The sequence below is a fragment of the Delphinus delphis genome, chromosome 1 (genome assembly GCF_949987515.2).
Source record: "Delphinus delphis chromosome 1, mDelDel1.2, whole genome shotgun sequence".
NCBI lineage: Eukaryota > Metazoa > Chordata > Mammalia > Artiodactyla > Delphinidae > Delphinus > Delphinus delphis.
This window is the reverse complement of record NC_082683.1, coordinates 53,971,241-53,987,901: the sequence shown is the minus strand read 5'-3', so window position 1 is coordinate 53,987,901 and position 16,661 is coordinate 53,971,241. Positions and strand designations below refer to the sequence as shown.

At 35.5% G+C, this 16,661-nt stretch overlaps 1 protein-coding gene and 1 pseudogene across 1 annotated transcript in view; both read right to left on the bottom strand.

Moving 5' to 3' along the window:
- Positions 1-14,349: 14,349 nt before the first annotated feature.
- Positions 14,350-15,615, bottom strand: LOC132420284 (glycerophosphodiester phosphodiesterase 1 pseudogene; annotated as a pseudogene).
- A 93-nt stretch (positions 15,616-15,708) lies between these two features.
- Positions 15,709-16,661, bottom strand: part of EFCAB7 (EF-hand calcium binding domain 7) — a 50,590-nt gene continuing 49,637 nt past the window's right edge. The window contains exon 14 of the mRNA XM_060023170.1: positions 15,709-15,935. Within this exon, the coding sequence (XP_059879153.1) occupies positions 15,861-15,935 (75 nt within the window). The 3' untranslated portion in view covers positions 15,709-15,860. The remainder of the gene's footprint in view (positions 15,936-16,661) is intronic.

Genomic DNA, 16,661 nt, shown 5'->3' with positions numbered 1-16,661 from the left:
TGGATGTAATTATTTCCAAATTATTGTTTTGCTTAAATTATCTAACAAATTAAAATATTTTGTTGAATTGTCTAGGAAACAGAGTCTCTGTTTCATCCACTATGTAGAATTGAACATAACATACTGTGAGTGTCCTGTATACCACACTGAGATTCTGAATACTCCCTATCAGAAGTAGCTTAGATTGGCTTTAGCAATTTTTCCTCAGAGTGAATTGTTTTGTTTCCTTCCCTTGACACTCCTGACTCCTGTAGCTCCTGCTGTATATTTTCTTAATATTGAAGATAACTTTGAAATAATTTATATTCATTGTCTTCACTAACTCTCCTTTCATCCATCCATCCTTCCATTCAAGGCTTCTATGAAATACTTACTAAACATATAGTATAAGATACTTAGGTAGGCCCAGATTTGTCATGTAAGATAAGATCCTTGTACTCAAGGCGTTTAAAATAGGAGAGTACAGACATGTATACAAATTAATAAAATACAAGAAAAAAGCATGAGGCACAAAAAAAGGTATTGATTTTTAAAGCTAGTATTAGAGTAGAAAGGTCCCAAATCAATAACCTAAGCTTTTACCTTAACAAACTAGAAAAAGAACAAATAAACCCAAGGCAAGCAGAAAGAAGAAAATGATAAAGATAAGAACAGATTCAATGAAATTGAAAACATAAAAATAGGGAAAAATCAATGAAACTTAAAGTTGGCTCTTTGAAAAGATCAATAAAATCGATAAACCTGCAGCCAGTGGCAAAGAAGACACATTTTACTAATATTAGGAATTAAAAAGGGGATATTACCACAGACCCCATAAACAACTTTTAAAAACTCTGTGTGCATGAATTTGACAGCTTAGATAAAATGGACCAATTCCTCAAAACCCACAAACTACCAACTACCCCCCACCCGAGATGAAAGAGATAAACAGAATGGTCCCATAACTGTTAAAAAAAATTGAATTAATAATTAAACCTTGAAAAATCTCCACACCCAGATGGTTTTAATGGCAAATTCAAATATTTAAAGAAGAAATAACACCAGTTCCCTACAATCTCTCCCAGAAAATAAGAGGAGTGAACATTCCAGACTCATTTTATGAAGCCAGCATAGCTCTGATACCCAAACCAGACAAAGACATTACAAATCAAGAAAACTACAGACCAATATCCCTCATATACATAGTCAAAAATATGCTCAGTAATATACTAGTCAATTGAATCCATAATATATAAAAAGAATAATGTATCACAACCAAGTGGGGTTTATCCTGAGAATGAAAGGGTGATTCAATATTTGAAAATCAATCAGTGTAATCCACTATATTAACAGTCTAAAGAAGAAAAACCATAGGATGATGCAGAAAAAATATTTCACAGAATTCAGGATCCTGATAAAAACTCTCAGCAAACTAGGAATAGAAGGAAACTTCCCAAATCTAATAAAGGGCTTCTACAAAAAATTTTCAGCTAACATTGCATTAATGGTGTAGGAATAAATGCTTTATTCCCTAAGACTGGGAGCAAGGTAAGGATATCCACTTTTATCATACTTATTCAACATAATTATGGAAGTCTTAGCCAATACAATAAAGAAAGAAAAAAGAAAAGGCATACAGATTGAAAAGAAAGAAATGAAAGTGTCCTTATTGCAGATGACATGTTTTTCTATGACAAAAATCCTAAGAAATCTACAAACAAAAAACTCCTAGGACTAATATATTAGTTTAGCAAGAGCCTCAGGATATAAGACCAATACAGAAAAATCAATCATATTTTTATATACTAGCAATGTACAACTGTTTAAACTGAAATTTTAAAAAATAGATTTACAATAGCTCATAAAAATAAAATACTTAGATGCAAATCTAATAAAGAATGTATAGGATTTGTATGCTAAAAACTATAAAATGCTTATGAAATAAATAAAGCCTAAATAAATGAAGAGTTATGCCATGTTCATGGATTGGAAGCATCAACATAATAAACATGGCAATTGCCCCAAATGATCAATACATTTAACACAATATCAATCAAAATTCCAGCAAAACTTTTTGTAGATATATAAACGTTTTGTAGACTAGTCCTAAAATTTCCTTAGAAAGGTAAAGAAACTAGATGACTTTGGAAAAGCACAATAAAATTGGAGGAATCACATTATCTGATTAAAAGGCTTCCTATATATAAAGCTACACTAACAAGACAGTGTAGTATTGGTTAGGGGAACTACAGACAGATCAATGTAACAGAATAGAGTCCAGAAATAAAAGAGCAATTTAACGGAGAAAGAATAATCTTTTCAGCAAATGGTGCCAGGATAATTGAAATCCATATGGAAAAAAAGAAAAATGAACCTCAACCTAAACCTCACAGCACACACAAAAATTAATTCAAAATAGGTCACAAAAAAAAAAAAAATAAAGAGCTAAGTCAAATATTTAATTAAAATGGGGAAAAAAAGATCATAGATATAAATGTACAAAGTAAAACTATAAAATTTTTAGAACAAAAGGAAATCTTTGTGACTTGGGGTTAGGCAACAACTTCTTAAATTTGACACCAAATGCATGATCCATTAAAGGAAAAACTGATGAATTGGAGTTAATCAAAGTTAAACACTTGCTCTCCGTATGACACAATTGAGAGAATGAAAGACAAACTATAGCCTAGAGACAATATTTTCAAATCACATCTCCAACAAAAGATGTACCAGAATTTATAAAGAATCCCAAAACTCGGCCTACCCAGGCTCTTTGGTAGGGCTAATGACAGACCCTGGGAGGGCTCACACCAAGGAGTACTTCCCAGAACTTCTGCTGCTGCTGTCCTTGTCCTCATGGTAACACACAGCCCTGCCCCGCCTCTGCAGGAGACCCTCCAACACTAGCAGATCAGAGGGAAGACAGAAAAAGCAAGAAGAACTACAGTCCTGCAGCCTGTGGAACAAAAAACACATTCACAGAAAGATACACAAGATGAAAAGGCAGAGGGCTATGTATCAGATGAAGGAACAAGATAAAACCCCAGAAAAACAACTAAATGAAGTGGAGATAGGCAACCTTCCAGAAAAAGATTTCAGAATAATGATAGTGAAGATGATCCAGGACCTCAGAAAAAGAATGGAGGCAAAGATCGAGAAGACGCAAGAAATGTGTAAAAAAGATCTAGAAAAATTAAAGAACAAACAAACAGATATGAACAACACAATAAATGAAATTTAAAATGCTCTAAAAGGAATCAATAGCAGAATAACTGAGGCAGAAGAACAGATAAGTGACCTTGAAGACAGAATAGTGGAATTCACTGCTGTGGAACAGAATAAAGAAAAAAGAATGAAAAGAAATGAAGACCGTCTAAGAGACTTCTGGGACAACATTAAGTGCAACAACATTTGCATTATAGAGGTCCCAGAAGGAGAAGAGAGACAGAAAGGACCCGAGAAAATATTTAAAGAGATTATAGTTGAAAACTTCCCTAACATGGAGAAGGAAATAGCGACCCAAGTCCAGGAAGTGCAGAGAGTCCCATGCAGGATAAACCCAAGGACAAACACACCGAGACACATAGTAATCAAATTGGCAAAAATTAGAGACAAAGAAAAATTATTGAAAGCAGTGAGGGAAAAGCGACAAATAACATACAAGGGAACTCCTATAAGGTTAACAGCTGATTTCTTAGCAGAAACTCTACAAGCCAGAAGGGAGTGACATGATATACTTAAAGTGATGAAAGGGAAGAAACTACAACCAAGATTACTCTACCCAGCAAGGATCTCATTCAGATTCAATGGAGAAATCAAAAGCTTTACAGACAAGCAAAAGCTAAGAGAATTCAGCACCACCAAACCAGCTCTACAACAAATGCTAAAGGAACTTCTCTAAGTGGGAAACACAAGAGAAGAAAAGGACCTACAAAAACAAACCCAAAACAATTAAGAAAATGGTCATAGGAACATACATATCAATAAATACCTTAAATGCGAATGGATTAAATGCTCCAACCAAAAGACACAGGCTTGCTGAATGGATACAAAAACAAGACCTATATATATGCTGTCTACAAGAGACCCACTTCAGACCTAGGGACACATAAAGACTGAAAGTGAGGGGATGGAAAAAGATATTCCTTGCAAATGGAATTGAAAAGAAAGCTGGAGTAGCAATACTCATATCAGATAAAACAGACTTTAAAATAAAGAAAGTTACAAGAGACAAGGAAGGACACTACATAATGATCAAGGGATCAATCCAAGAAGATATAACAATTATAAATATATATGCACCCAACATAGGAGCACCTCAATACATAAGGCAACTGCTAACAGCTCTAAAAGAGGAAATTGACAGTAACACAATAGTGGGGGACTTTAACACCTCACTTACACCAATGGACAGCTCATCCAAACAGAAAATTAATAAGGAAACACAAGCTTTAAATGACACAATAGACCAGAAGGATTTAATTGATATTTATAGGGCATTCCATCCAAAAACAGCAGATTACTCTTTCTTTTCAAGTGCATATGGAACATTCTCCAGGATAGATCACATCTTGGGTCACAAATCAAGCCTCAGTAAATTTAAGAAAATTGAAATCATATCAAGCATCTTTTCTGGACACAACGCTATGAGATTAGAAATCAATGACAGGGAAAAAAACGTAAAAAGCACAAACACATGGAGGCTAAACAATACATTACTAAATAACCAAGAGATCACTGAAGAAATCAAAGAGGCTATCAAAAAATACCTAGAGACAAATGATAATGAAAACACGACAATCCAAAACCTATGGGATGCAGCAAAAGCAGTTCTAAGAGGGAAGTTTATAGCTATACAAGCCTACCTCAAGAAACAAGAAAAATCTCAAATTAACAATCTAACATTACACCTAAAGGAACTAGAGCAAGAAGAACAAACAAAACCCAAAGTTAGCAGAAGGAAAGAAATCATAAAGATCAGAGCAGAAATAAATAGAAACAAAGAAAACAATAGCAAAGATCAATAAAACTGAAAGCTGGTTCTTTCAGAAGATAAACAAATTGATAAACCATTAGCCAGACTCATCAAGAAAAAGAGGGAGAGGACTCAATAAAATTAGAAATGAAAAAGAAGAAATCACAACTGACACTGCAGAAATACAAAGGATTATAAGAGATTACTACAAACAACTATATGCCAATAAAATGGACAACCTGGAAGAAATGGACAAATTCTTAGAAAGCTATAACCTTCCAAGACTGAACCAGGAAATAGAAAAAATAGAAAAAAAGAAAATATGAACAGACCAATCACAAGTAATGAAACTGAAAGTGTGACTAAAAATCTTCCAACAAACAAAAGTCCAGGACCAGATGGCTTCACAGATGAGTTCTATCAAACACTTAGAGAAGAGCTAACACCCATCCTTCTCAAACTCTTCCAAAAAATTTCAGAGGAGGGCACACTCCCAAACTCATTCTTTGAGGCCACCATCACCCTGATACCAAAACCAGACAAAGATACTACAAAAAAAGAAAACTTCAGACCAATATCACTGATGAATATAGATGCAAAAATCATCAACAAAATACAAGCAAACAGGATCCAACAACACATTAAAAGGATCATACACCATGATCAAGTGGGATTTATTCCAGGGATGCAAGGATTCTTCAATATATGCAAATCAATGTGATACAGCATATTAACAAATTGAAGGATAAAAATCATATGATCATCTCAATAGATGCAGAAAAAGCTTCTGACAAAATTCAACACCCATTTATGATAAAAATGCTCCAGAAAGTGGGCATAGAGGGAACCTACCTCAAATACTAAAGGCCATATACGACAAACACACAGCAAACATCATTCTGAATGGTGAAAAACTGAAAGCATTTCCTCTAAGATCAGGAACAAGACAAGGATGTCCACTCTCGTCACTGTTATTCAACATAGTTTTGGAAGTCTTAGCCACGGCAATCAGAGAAGAAAAAGAAATAAAAGGAATACACATTGGAAAAGAAGAAGTAAAACTGTCACTGTTTGCAGATGACATGATACTATACGTAGAGAATCCTAAAGATGCTACCAGAAAACTACTAGAGCTAATCAATAAATTTGGTAAAGTTGCAGGATACAAAGTTAATGCACAGAAATCTCTTGCATTCCTATACACTAATGATGAAAAATCTGAAGGAGAAATTAAGGAAACACTCCCATTTACCATTGAAACAAAAAGAATAAAATACCTAGGAATAAACCTACCTAGGGAGACAAAAGACCTGTATGCAGAAAACTATAAGACACTGTTGAAAGAAATTAAAGGTGATACCAACAGATGGAGAGATATTCCATGTTCTTGAATTGGAGGAATCAACATTGTGAAAATGACTCTACTACCCAAAGCAATCTACAGATTCAACGCAATCCCTATCAAACTACCACTGGCATTTTTCACAGAACTAGAACAAAAAATTTCACAATTTGTATGGAAACACAAAAGACCCCGAATAGCCAAATCAGTCTTGAGGGAAAAAAACGGAGCTGGAGGAATCAGACTCCCTGACTTTATACTACAAAGCTACAGTAATCAAGACAATATGGTACTGGCACAAAAACAAATATAGATCACTGGAATAGGATAGAAAGCCCAGAGATAAACCCACGCACCTATGGTCAACTGATCTATGACAAAAGAGGCAAGGATATACAATGGAGAAAAGACAGTCTCTTCAATAAGTGGTGCTGGGAAAACTGGACAGCTACATGTAAAAGAATGAAATTAGAGCACTCCCTAACACCTTACACAAAAATAAACTCAAAAATGGAATCGAGACCTAAATGTAAGACTGGACACTATAAAACTCTTAGAGGAAAATATACGAAGAACACCCTTTGACATAAATCACAGCAAGATCTTTTTTGATCCACCTCCTAGAGTAATGGAAATAAAAACAAAAATAAACAAATTGGACCTAATGAAACTTAAAAGCTTATGCAAAGCAAAGGAATCTACAAACAAGACGAAAAGACAACCCTCAGAATGGGAAAAAATATTTGCAAAAGAATCAACGGACAAAGGATTAATCTCCAAAATATATAAACAGCTCATGCAGCTCAATATTAAAAAAAACAAACAACCCAATTAAAAAATGGGCAGAAGACCTAAATAGACATTTCTCCAAAGAGGACATATAGATGGCCAAGAAGCACATGAAAACATCACTAATTATTAGAGAACTGCAAATCAAAACTACAGTGAGGTATCACCTCACACCAGTTAGAATGGGCATCATCTGAAAATCTACAAACAACAAATGCTGGAGAGGGTGTGGAGCAAAGGGAACCCTCTTGCACTGTTGGTGGGAATGTAAATTGATACAGCCACTATGAAGAACAGTATGGAGGTTCCTTAAAAAACTAAAAATAGAATTACCATATGACCCAGCAATCCCACTACTAGGCATATACCCAGAGAAAACCATAATTCAAAAAGACACATGCACTCCAATGTTCATTGCAGCACTATTTACAATAGCCAGGTCATGGAAGCAACCTAAATGCCCATCAACAGTTGAATGGATGAAGAAGATATGGTACATATATACAGTGGAATATTACTCAGCCATAAAAAGGAATGAAATTGGGTCATTTGTAGAGACGTGGATGGATCTAGAGACTGTCATACAGAGTGAAGTAAGTCAGAAAGAGAAAAACAAATACCGTATATTAATGCATATATGTGGAACCTAGAAAAATGGTACAGATGAACCGGTATTCAGGGCAGAAATTGAGACACAGATGTAGAGAACAAACGTATGAATGCCAAGGGGGGAAAGCCCCGGGGGTGTGGTGGTGGTGGTGGTGTGATGAATTGGGAAATTGGGATTGACGTGTATACACTGATGTGTATAAAATTGATGAGTAATAAGAACCTGCTGTATAAAAAATAAATAAAATTCAAAAAAAATTACATAATTACAAAAAAAAAAATCCCAAAACTCAACAGTAAGAAAACAACCCAATTTAAAATGGGCAAAAGACTTAAAGAGATACCTCACTGAAGAGGATATATATAGATAGTAAAGAAGCATATGAAATGTTGCTCAATATCATTGGCCATTAGGGGAATGCAAATTAAAACCACTATGAGATAACACTGCATATCTATTAGAATGACTAAAATAAAAAATACTGACAAACTAAGTGCTAACAAGGATTCAGAACAACTGGAACTCTCATACATTGCAGGTAGAAATGCAAACTGGTACAGCCACTCTGGAAAACACTGAAACAGTTTCTTAAAAAGTCAAACATACACTTAAACATATGATCCAGTAATCTCACGTTCGGGTATCTACCCTACAGAAATGAAAACTTATGTTCACGTAGGAACCTATACTTGAATGTTACAGCAGCTCTGTTAATATTGCCCAAAACTGGAAACAACCTAGCAGATGAATGAATAAACAAATTGTGTAAATCTTTATGATGAAAAACTACTCAGCAGTAAAAGGAACAAACTATTGATACACCAATTTGGATAATTCTCAAAGGCATTATGCTGAGTGAAAAAATTCAGTCTCAAAAGGTTGATACATGATCCCATTTATATGACATTCTCAAAAAGAGAAAACCATAGTGATGGATGACAGATCAGGGATTGCCAGGAGCTGGCAGTATGGAGCTAGGAGGAGAGGAGGATGTGACAAGGGAGTTTATTGGTGAGGGAACTGCTCTGGATCCTGATTGCAGTGGTAGTCAAATGAATCTATACATGTGTTAAGCCAATAGAAATACATAACCTCACCTCCTCCCCCACAAAAGGTCAAATTTATTGTATAACAATTATTTTAATATGGAATTAGAACCACACAGAGGGATTCCCTGGTGGTGCAGTGGTTAAGAATCCGCCTGCCAATGCAGGGCACACGGGTTTGAGCCCTGGTCCGGGAAGATCCCACATGCCGCGGAGCTACTAAGCCCGTGCGCCACAACTACTGAGCCTGTGCTCTAGAGACCTCGAGCCAAAACTACTGAAGCCTGCATGCCACAACTACTGAAGTCCGCGTGCCTAGAGCCTGTGCTCCGCAACAAGAGAAGCCACCGCAATGAGAAGCCCGCGCACTGCAGTGAAGAGTAGCCCCCGCTCGCCGAAACTAGAGAAAGCCCGCATGCAGCAACGAAGACCCAACGCAGCCAAAGATAAATAAATAAATTTATTTAAAAAAAACTCACAGAAAAAAAAGTATTAGATTTAAAATAGAAGCTCAAGAAGCAGAATAGTTTCTTCTCCATTGGGGAAAGGTTTAAAGGCTTCATGAAGAATGAAGCATATAAAAAATATATGTTAAAGGCCCAGTGTGTAATACTTGTTCACAATCTATCTTCTCTGATAGACTATAAATAATGAGAGCAGGAACAATGTCTAGTTTGATCACCTGTGTACATGCAGTAAATAAAGCAGTGCTCTATACATATTCGGCAATCAATAAGTGTATGATTATTGACTTATTGCCTATGATATTAATAGGCAGAGATACAATACAGGAAATTGTAGGAAAAGTGAAAAACATGAGAAAATGCCTGAAATTTCCTCCTCCCCCTTCTAAATCCCTTTTATCCCTTCAAGTTCAGTTAAAGTTCTAGCTCATCTCCCTGATTCTTCCAGCCACACTAATTTTTCTAACTTGTCCAAACTGGTTCTACCAAACATGGTCTAATATTTTAGTGTAGTACTTCTCAATATTTTAAAGCCTATGACTCATTTCCTTTAATAGTTATTAAAATGTGCCTTTTTCCATTATTTAAATTTTAAAATACATTGTATTGCATGACTAAAAACAAATCAAAGCACTTGTCGGCTTCAAACCACACTTCTTTCATTCCTTCAGTCCTCCAAGAGAATCTTATCACCCCTCTCCCCTCAAATTGGGCAAGTCTTCCCTTCCTTTTCTGCTCCTGTACCCTAACTCATCCCTAGTTTATGCTTAATGATCAGTGTTTACTACAGTAATTTAAGACTTAATATCATTCCTTAGTAGGATAACAGCTCTTTCTTCTCCTGAGGACAGAGATCATGTCTACTACTTCGGCCTTGTAACTAATGCCATGTGTGCTAGATACTTGTTAATTTTATGTCCTTGTATACCATTCACCAGTCTACTTGTCTTCCAAAATTGTTACTGCTCTGCAAGGAAGAAAACAAGTCTTTCTGAAGAAGCTAAATCCAAACAATTTTTACAACAGATGTTTAGAAACGGCACAGAGAAATGTATGTTTTAGTAATGCTGCATATTCATATCTATAATTGCCAGAAAGGTTACAATGCTGGTATTCTGTAACTGGCACTATTGCATTGATATTATATGTTGACATTAGCCTCATACGGATGATTGAACTTAAGCTGGTCTTGAATTTAATTTAGATGATCTTGTGTTAAATTGCAGAGGAAAGAATAAAGTTAAGAATATGTATAAAATGTTGGATGTTTACCAACTGTATCTAAAAGAAATTTTAAAATATTGTTTTTAAATTTGGAGGGAATGGAACCATACTTCTAACCACTTTATGTTGGTCTTCTTTTTAACATTCATATATATCTATAAATCAACTGTGGTCTAATATTGCAAATATATGCAGCTTGTGAATTATTCATAAGAATTGAGAATGCCTATTCTTCATCTTCCTTAGACAAGAATTAGCCATAGCTAATAAGTACAGACACTTTAATCAAAATCCTTTACCTCTTAGATTTTCAGCAACAATTCCTAGTCCCTGGCCTCTAAATTGTGTCTCCACATGAATCGCATCTACTTTCCCTAAATCAATCCATTATTTGCCTTATTTTTCCTCAAATCTTTATGTAGTTTATTTTTTCCAGAAATTAAGCAAGGCTGAGTAGCAAAGATAGGCTTTATAATCCTATGTAAAGCTAGCAGGGCTATCTCTATATGTCCTTATATAATACTTGTAAATTCATGAATAAGTGAAGAGCCTTTTAAGAGCTGAAGATTTAGTATCCACTTTACAAGTTAGAAATAATTTTTATATATTCTCTAATAAGAATGGGTGTATATGCCTGTGTATGGATGTATCCACAATATACAATATATTTCCCCAAAGCAGTCTTAGAAGTCATAAAGGACTTAATCCACTGCTGAGAAATATTATCAGTCTCTCTCTCTCTGGGCATATGTGTGCACTAATGAATAATGAAATAATATGCTCACCCTCTGGTGGTCAAAACCAGAAATACATTTCCATTTTCCTGGATTATATCCAAAATATGATCACTGTGGTATATTAAGTTTCTGCTTCCTATTTAACTTACACCAAAAATAGATCTAAAAGAAGGCCACTGGCTTAAAAAAAAAAAAAACACAGGTCTACTACAATATGTAATGGAAAAATCAACAAACTTATTAAATATAGTAATTTAAGAATTACTTATGACAGCATTTGATAATTAACACTAATTTGGCTTTAAAATATTGGAACTGTAGAATTTTAGAGTAGGAAGGAATTACAGCGATCATTTAGCCATTTCCCCTCCCATTTAAAACTTAGATAATGAAAAAATATTTCATTTTGTTTTAGCTGTTTAATCTGTTTCATGTAATTAATTACATGAAAAACAAAATCTGTATAAGTGGAATTGGATAGTAATGAGACCTTGTGTTTCTTTTCTTATGTTTCTATTTTTAACTTACAAATAGCCCAAGAACTAGGAAAAAATTATACCACATGTAAGTTTAAATTTTCTGCCCACTTTATTCAATCATCCAAAAAATATTTATTGTATTTTATGGTTCCAATGGTATATGCTGGAATTGTAACTATCCCTGCTTTCAGCCTAGTGAGGAGTATAGATAAAACAGTAATTCCTGTATAGGATGCTGAGTGTGACCACAAAGAGTGAGCACAAAGTAATAGGGCCATCAAAGTTGTCTTGGTTGGGGGGAGTAATCAAGAAAGGATTCTTGGGAAAACTGACATATTTGATGAGACCTGAAGGAAGAAGAGGAAAAGGGGAAGTAAGACTTATTCTATGGGCAAGAAGGAAATATTACATCCAAAGGGCCTGAGGTGAGAGAGAATGCAGAAACTGAGAGAAGGTACTGAAGTATGGTTGGAAGAAGCCTGAAAAGGAATGGTCAGAGGTTGGAAGAAAATCTGGAGAATATGGTGTCAGAGAGATCAACAATATCTAACACTGGAGAGAAGACTTCAAAATATCCACTGTGTTTAATGATAAGGAAGTTATTTATGTCCCTGGAAAAACAACCACTTAGTTGAATTAACTGGAAAGAATGAATGGGAGTCAAAAAAGTAGGTATAGCAAACAATTCGTTCATGTCTTTTTGGTGTGAAGGGGAGGACAGAATAATGAGATAGTTGGGGAATGAGAGGTTTCTTAAAGATGAAAAGTCTAGAACACATATAAATAATAATAAAAAAAGCTAATTTCGAGAAAGTGTTTGTAGATAAAATTTTTTCATGGGGAGCTTTAATGTAGATACCATGAAGATAGGAAGGGCACAGGAGAGACTTGGGGCATTTAGATGTCTTTTTCGTCAGTTGAATCCTTGTGCTTTTAAAATTAAACAACATGAAAAGTTACCTTTGAAAATGTAATAGTCAATCTGCACAAAACTACCCTGAAAAAGCGTAGCACCTCTTGAACTTAAAGAAAACATTCTTACATGTTAATCAACTTTATTTTAGTTGAATAAAGAATCGTTATCAACCTATGAGTCTGGTATTTCAGGACTTGAATTAATTTTTTCTGGATATTCTAGTATCACAGTACTGAGGTAATTCTTAAAAAATCATTTACTTAAAGGTCCAAAAATGGAACCCAGCTTATTATAATCATTAACTAGCTGATTCCCTTGGATTTTCATTTGCTTGGAAGAAAGTTTAACTTGAAACAAAATATCTTTCTTTTCTACTGAGTAATTGAAAATGGGACCATAAGATAGCTGGAGTTTTTCCCCTCTAATAAGTGATTAATGGGAAGAAGAAAAAAGGCTTGGTATGTCTAAGTGGTGACAGTGGTGGAAGATAAGGCTTAAGTGCTCACTATTCTTTCCTGAGTCTCCATGTTCCAATGATACCACGTTATGTCACCTATCATTCTATTATTAAAAACCTTTTTACAACTTGCGGCAAAGATAGCAACTTTATCATATGCTTTTGGTAACAAAGCCAGATAATTTATTTCCTGCAACTCAATACTTTGTGAAATAGAATATAGGGCCACATTTATTTGACTTAGAAAGCATCTGGTAATTAATAAAATGCTTTCACATTGCATTACTTTTTAAGATATCATCTGAAGAATTCAAACTGCTAGATAATGACAACCCATTTTACAGACATCTAACCAAGGGCCAAAAATCCAAGTGACATTTAAACTATGTGCTAGCATGTGCTGGGTAAAAATAATATACTGCTATACTGGTATTCATATTTCAAAAGCTGACATTTACTAGCCAAGTATTCTGTTACTGATATGGTTACACAGTTCTTAATTGCTTAATATAGTATTTCATGCACTGTACTACTTCATTAATTGCTATTTGATTTAATTTCTATTATTTCAAAATACAATTTAATTAAAAATACTCCACAGGTAAATCCATTAAACAATTTACTGTCAGAACAAAATATTCCTACTGTTGTGATTAGATTTTGGCTTCTTTAATACAAAAATTAATTTCTCCAAATTTTGCTTTAATTATATTTCCTCATGGGAAAACTAAATACAGTATATAATTAAATGGCTGTTTCTGCATTCACTTTTTTATTCCTTTTAATGATTTTTAGTGTGGTCACAAGTTTGACAGCCACAATACATTGATAACATAGCTGAATACAATATTGAAATAAATGTTACAAAAGCGTGGCAAGTTTTAAAATGTCAGCTCTGAGTGATGGTGCATTTCCCATATATTTGCATCTGTACCCCCAAATTTCACAACTCGGTCTGTGCTTATCCTCACCAGGTTAAGGTGTATGTCTCACTTAGGTCAGGGCAGGAGCTGTTGTGCCTTTTTTTTTTTTTTTTGCGGTACGCGGGCCTCTCTCTCACTGTTGTGGCCTCTCCCGCTGCGTAGCGCAGGCTCCAGACGCGCAGGCCCAGCGGCCACGGCCCACAGGCCCAGCCACTCCGCGGCATGTGGGATCCTCCCGGACCGGGGCATGAACCCGTGTCCCCTGCATCGGCAGGCGGACCCTCAACCACTGCGCCACCAGGGAAGCCCTGTTGTGCCTTTTTGCAGACCCAGACTTTCAAGAACAAGTGTTGAACCCAGGCATTCCACGGAGCATGTTGGCAACACCAGACTTTGCTTTGGTTCCTATTACTTGTGTGAGCTACCTGATCTCCCAGGGTTTGGGCTAGCACAAGGGGTATTTTGATATCCCTGCATGAGACCAGCAGGCAGTTTCTGTACATGTTTCCTTGGGGAGGGGGTTGGGGGAGATTCTAGAACTGATGTGCAGTCTTCCGACACACTGTCTGACAGAGCTGGAACCAAGATGGGATTCATAGTAACTTTTTTTCATCAAAGGTATTAACCGTCCAAGCAACAACCTGAATGCCTTTAGTTGACCACTTCTTCAAGTAGTTTGGGGATACAAAATCCTTTTGCATGAGGAAACCTGAAATTCCACACAGGTACCATAAGGTATTACGTATGCTCCAAGCAAATGAAACATCTATTACCGCAAACATGGATTGTATCCAGAGAGTATCATAGTCCCATCTGCTGTATGGCTAAGGTTCCAAGGTCTGTGAGTTAAAGCCATTACTACACTGTCATCTGTTTGTCTCATAGATAACTTCTGGCAAGAAAGAGCAAATACTACTACTATTGTATAGTTGAGGAAATTCCATACACATTTTCTTTAGAACATCAGTAGCCATATTTGCATGGCCTTTGACATCAAGGAAGACTGTGATGTTATGGTTCAGGCACTCTGCTCCAGCTTCCCTCAGGGCAGGGATCTTCTCATCAGGGAAATTATTCCTGAATCTGTGATCTACTGCAGGATTAAACTTTCTAATTTGTTCAAGTGTCAAATCACACATCGACCAGTCCCATCAGTCTACTTGTGCTATTGTATCTACTTGTACTATTGTGCATTAAGATAGCAATCTCATCAGAAGTAAATGCAACATCCAACTGTTCTCTGACTCATTGTGACTGCCACTGCCAATGGCAGAAACTCGGTCCTGGGGCTTGAGCACCAGCAGAGCCCTGTGGGAGGGCACATGCTCAAGGCTGAAGAGGCGCAGCAGGAGATAGAGGCTGCCGGTGAAGAAGCAAGCAGTGAAGGGCTGCACATAACCAGCCACAGCAGCAGCAGCGGGAAGAAGGACTCCTGGTCCTCTCACAGCCACATGCCTGTGACTATACCGGTGAGGATAGGAGTCCTGGATCCACTGGGCTCCTTGGACAGGCCAGAGCACAGGGATAAAGCACAAGGCACTCACTGCAGCTTGCCCATTTACATTTTATTCCAGGATTTTTTTGATAAATCAAAAGTGTATAGGATTTTATAGAATTCATTGAGTATTACTTTTTAAAAGCTTACCTGTACTTTGATTTCAATTTACTAGTCATAAATGAAATATGCCCAGATTTCCCATTAAATTAATAAGAAGGCCACACATTAAAAAATTATTTCTATTTTAATAATAAAGTATATAATATGGACATGAAATGTAAATGCATACAAATTAAATAGATTATTATGTACATCAGTTAAATTGATTAGCATTTTGTTGATCAACAAATAATAGACTAAACTTGAAATAATTCTTCTTAGTTTGATAGGCTCAAGCAAAATTATTTCCTAAAAACAGTGTTTAAGATATAAGGGAATACACACAATAATATATCCATTCTTGTCGTTCATTCAGAGGCATTACATGTTGACAAACCTGCATATAAAAATAGAAAGCCTTTACCTTCCTTTTATATACTGTAATTTGGGGCTAATTTTTCAATAGGACAACATTTCTAGAACCTATGTAAAAAATATCTCTGTGCAGATAAAATTCTTTAATATTTATCCTTAGCAGGGACCTGCAATCTACGATATGATGTCTAACAGGATAATCCAGCCTAAATTCTACGTAATATAGTATTTGGTAGTTGGTATTTGTCAATTTGGGTAAAGAGGAGTGGTAGAAAGGGAAGTAAATATTCTTTCCTCACTAAGCCTAGAACATTAAAAAAAAAACATGATTGGGATAACAGAAAAGATAAACTCTTCTTATCCTGTTTTAGCATGTTTTAGGATTTCACTGACAGTATGGAGAAAAAAAGGGAAAGAATAGAAAGTTTTTTCCTTTTTCCATTGACTAAACTAGTTTCAGGGTCTACTGATCTATCCCTGCCTTTGAACTCCTGGCTAAATCAGAAACCCAGAGTTCTGCTAACACCAGAACTTCAGCTATTCCTAGCTCTTGACTTAGTTGGTTATCTAAAACTCACAGGCATTTTCTCTTTTAGGTTACCTCAGAAAATCTTAATAATGTAGATAAAAATATTTTGAGTTATCAAAAGTCCTATTACTATTAACACTACTTTGTATTTCTATATAATATTCAATAGTGCTTTCACATATATCATTATATTTTTATCTTTACATTAATTTTGTGAAG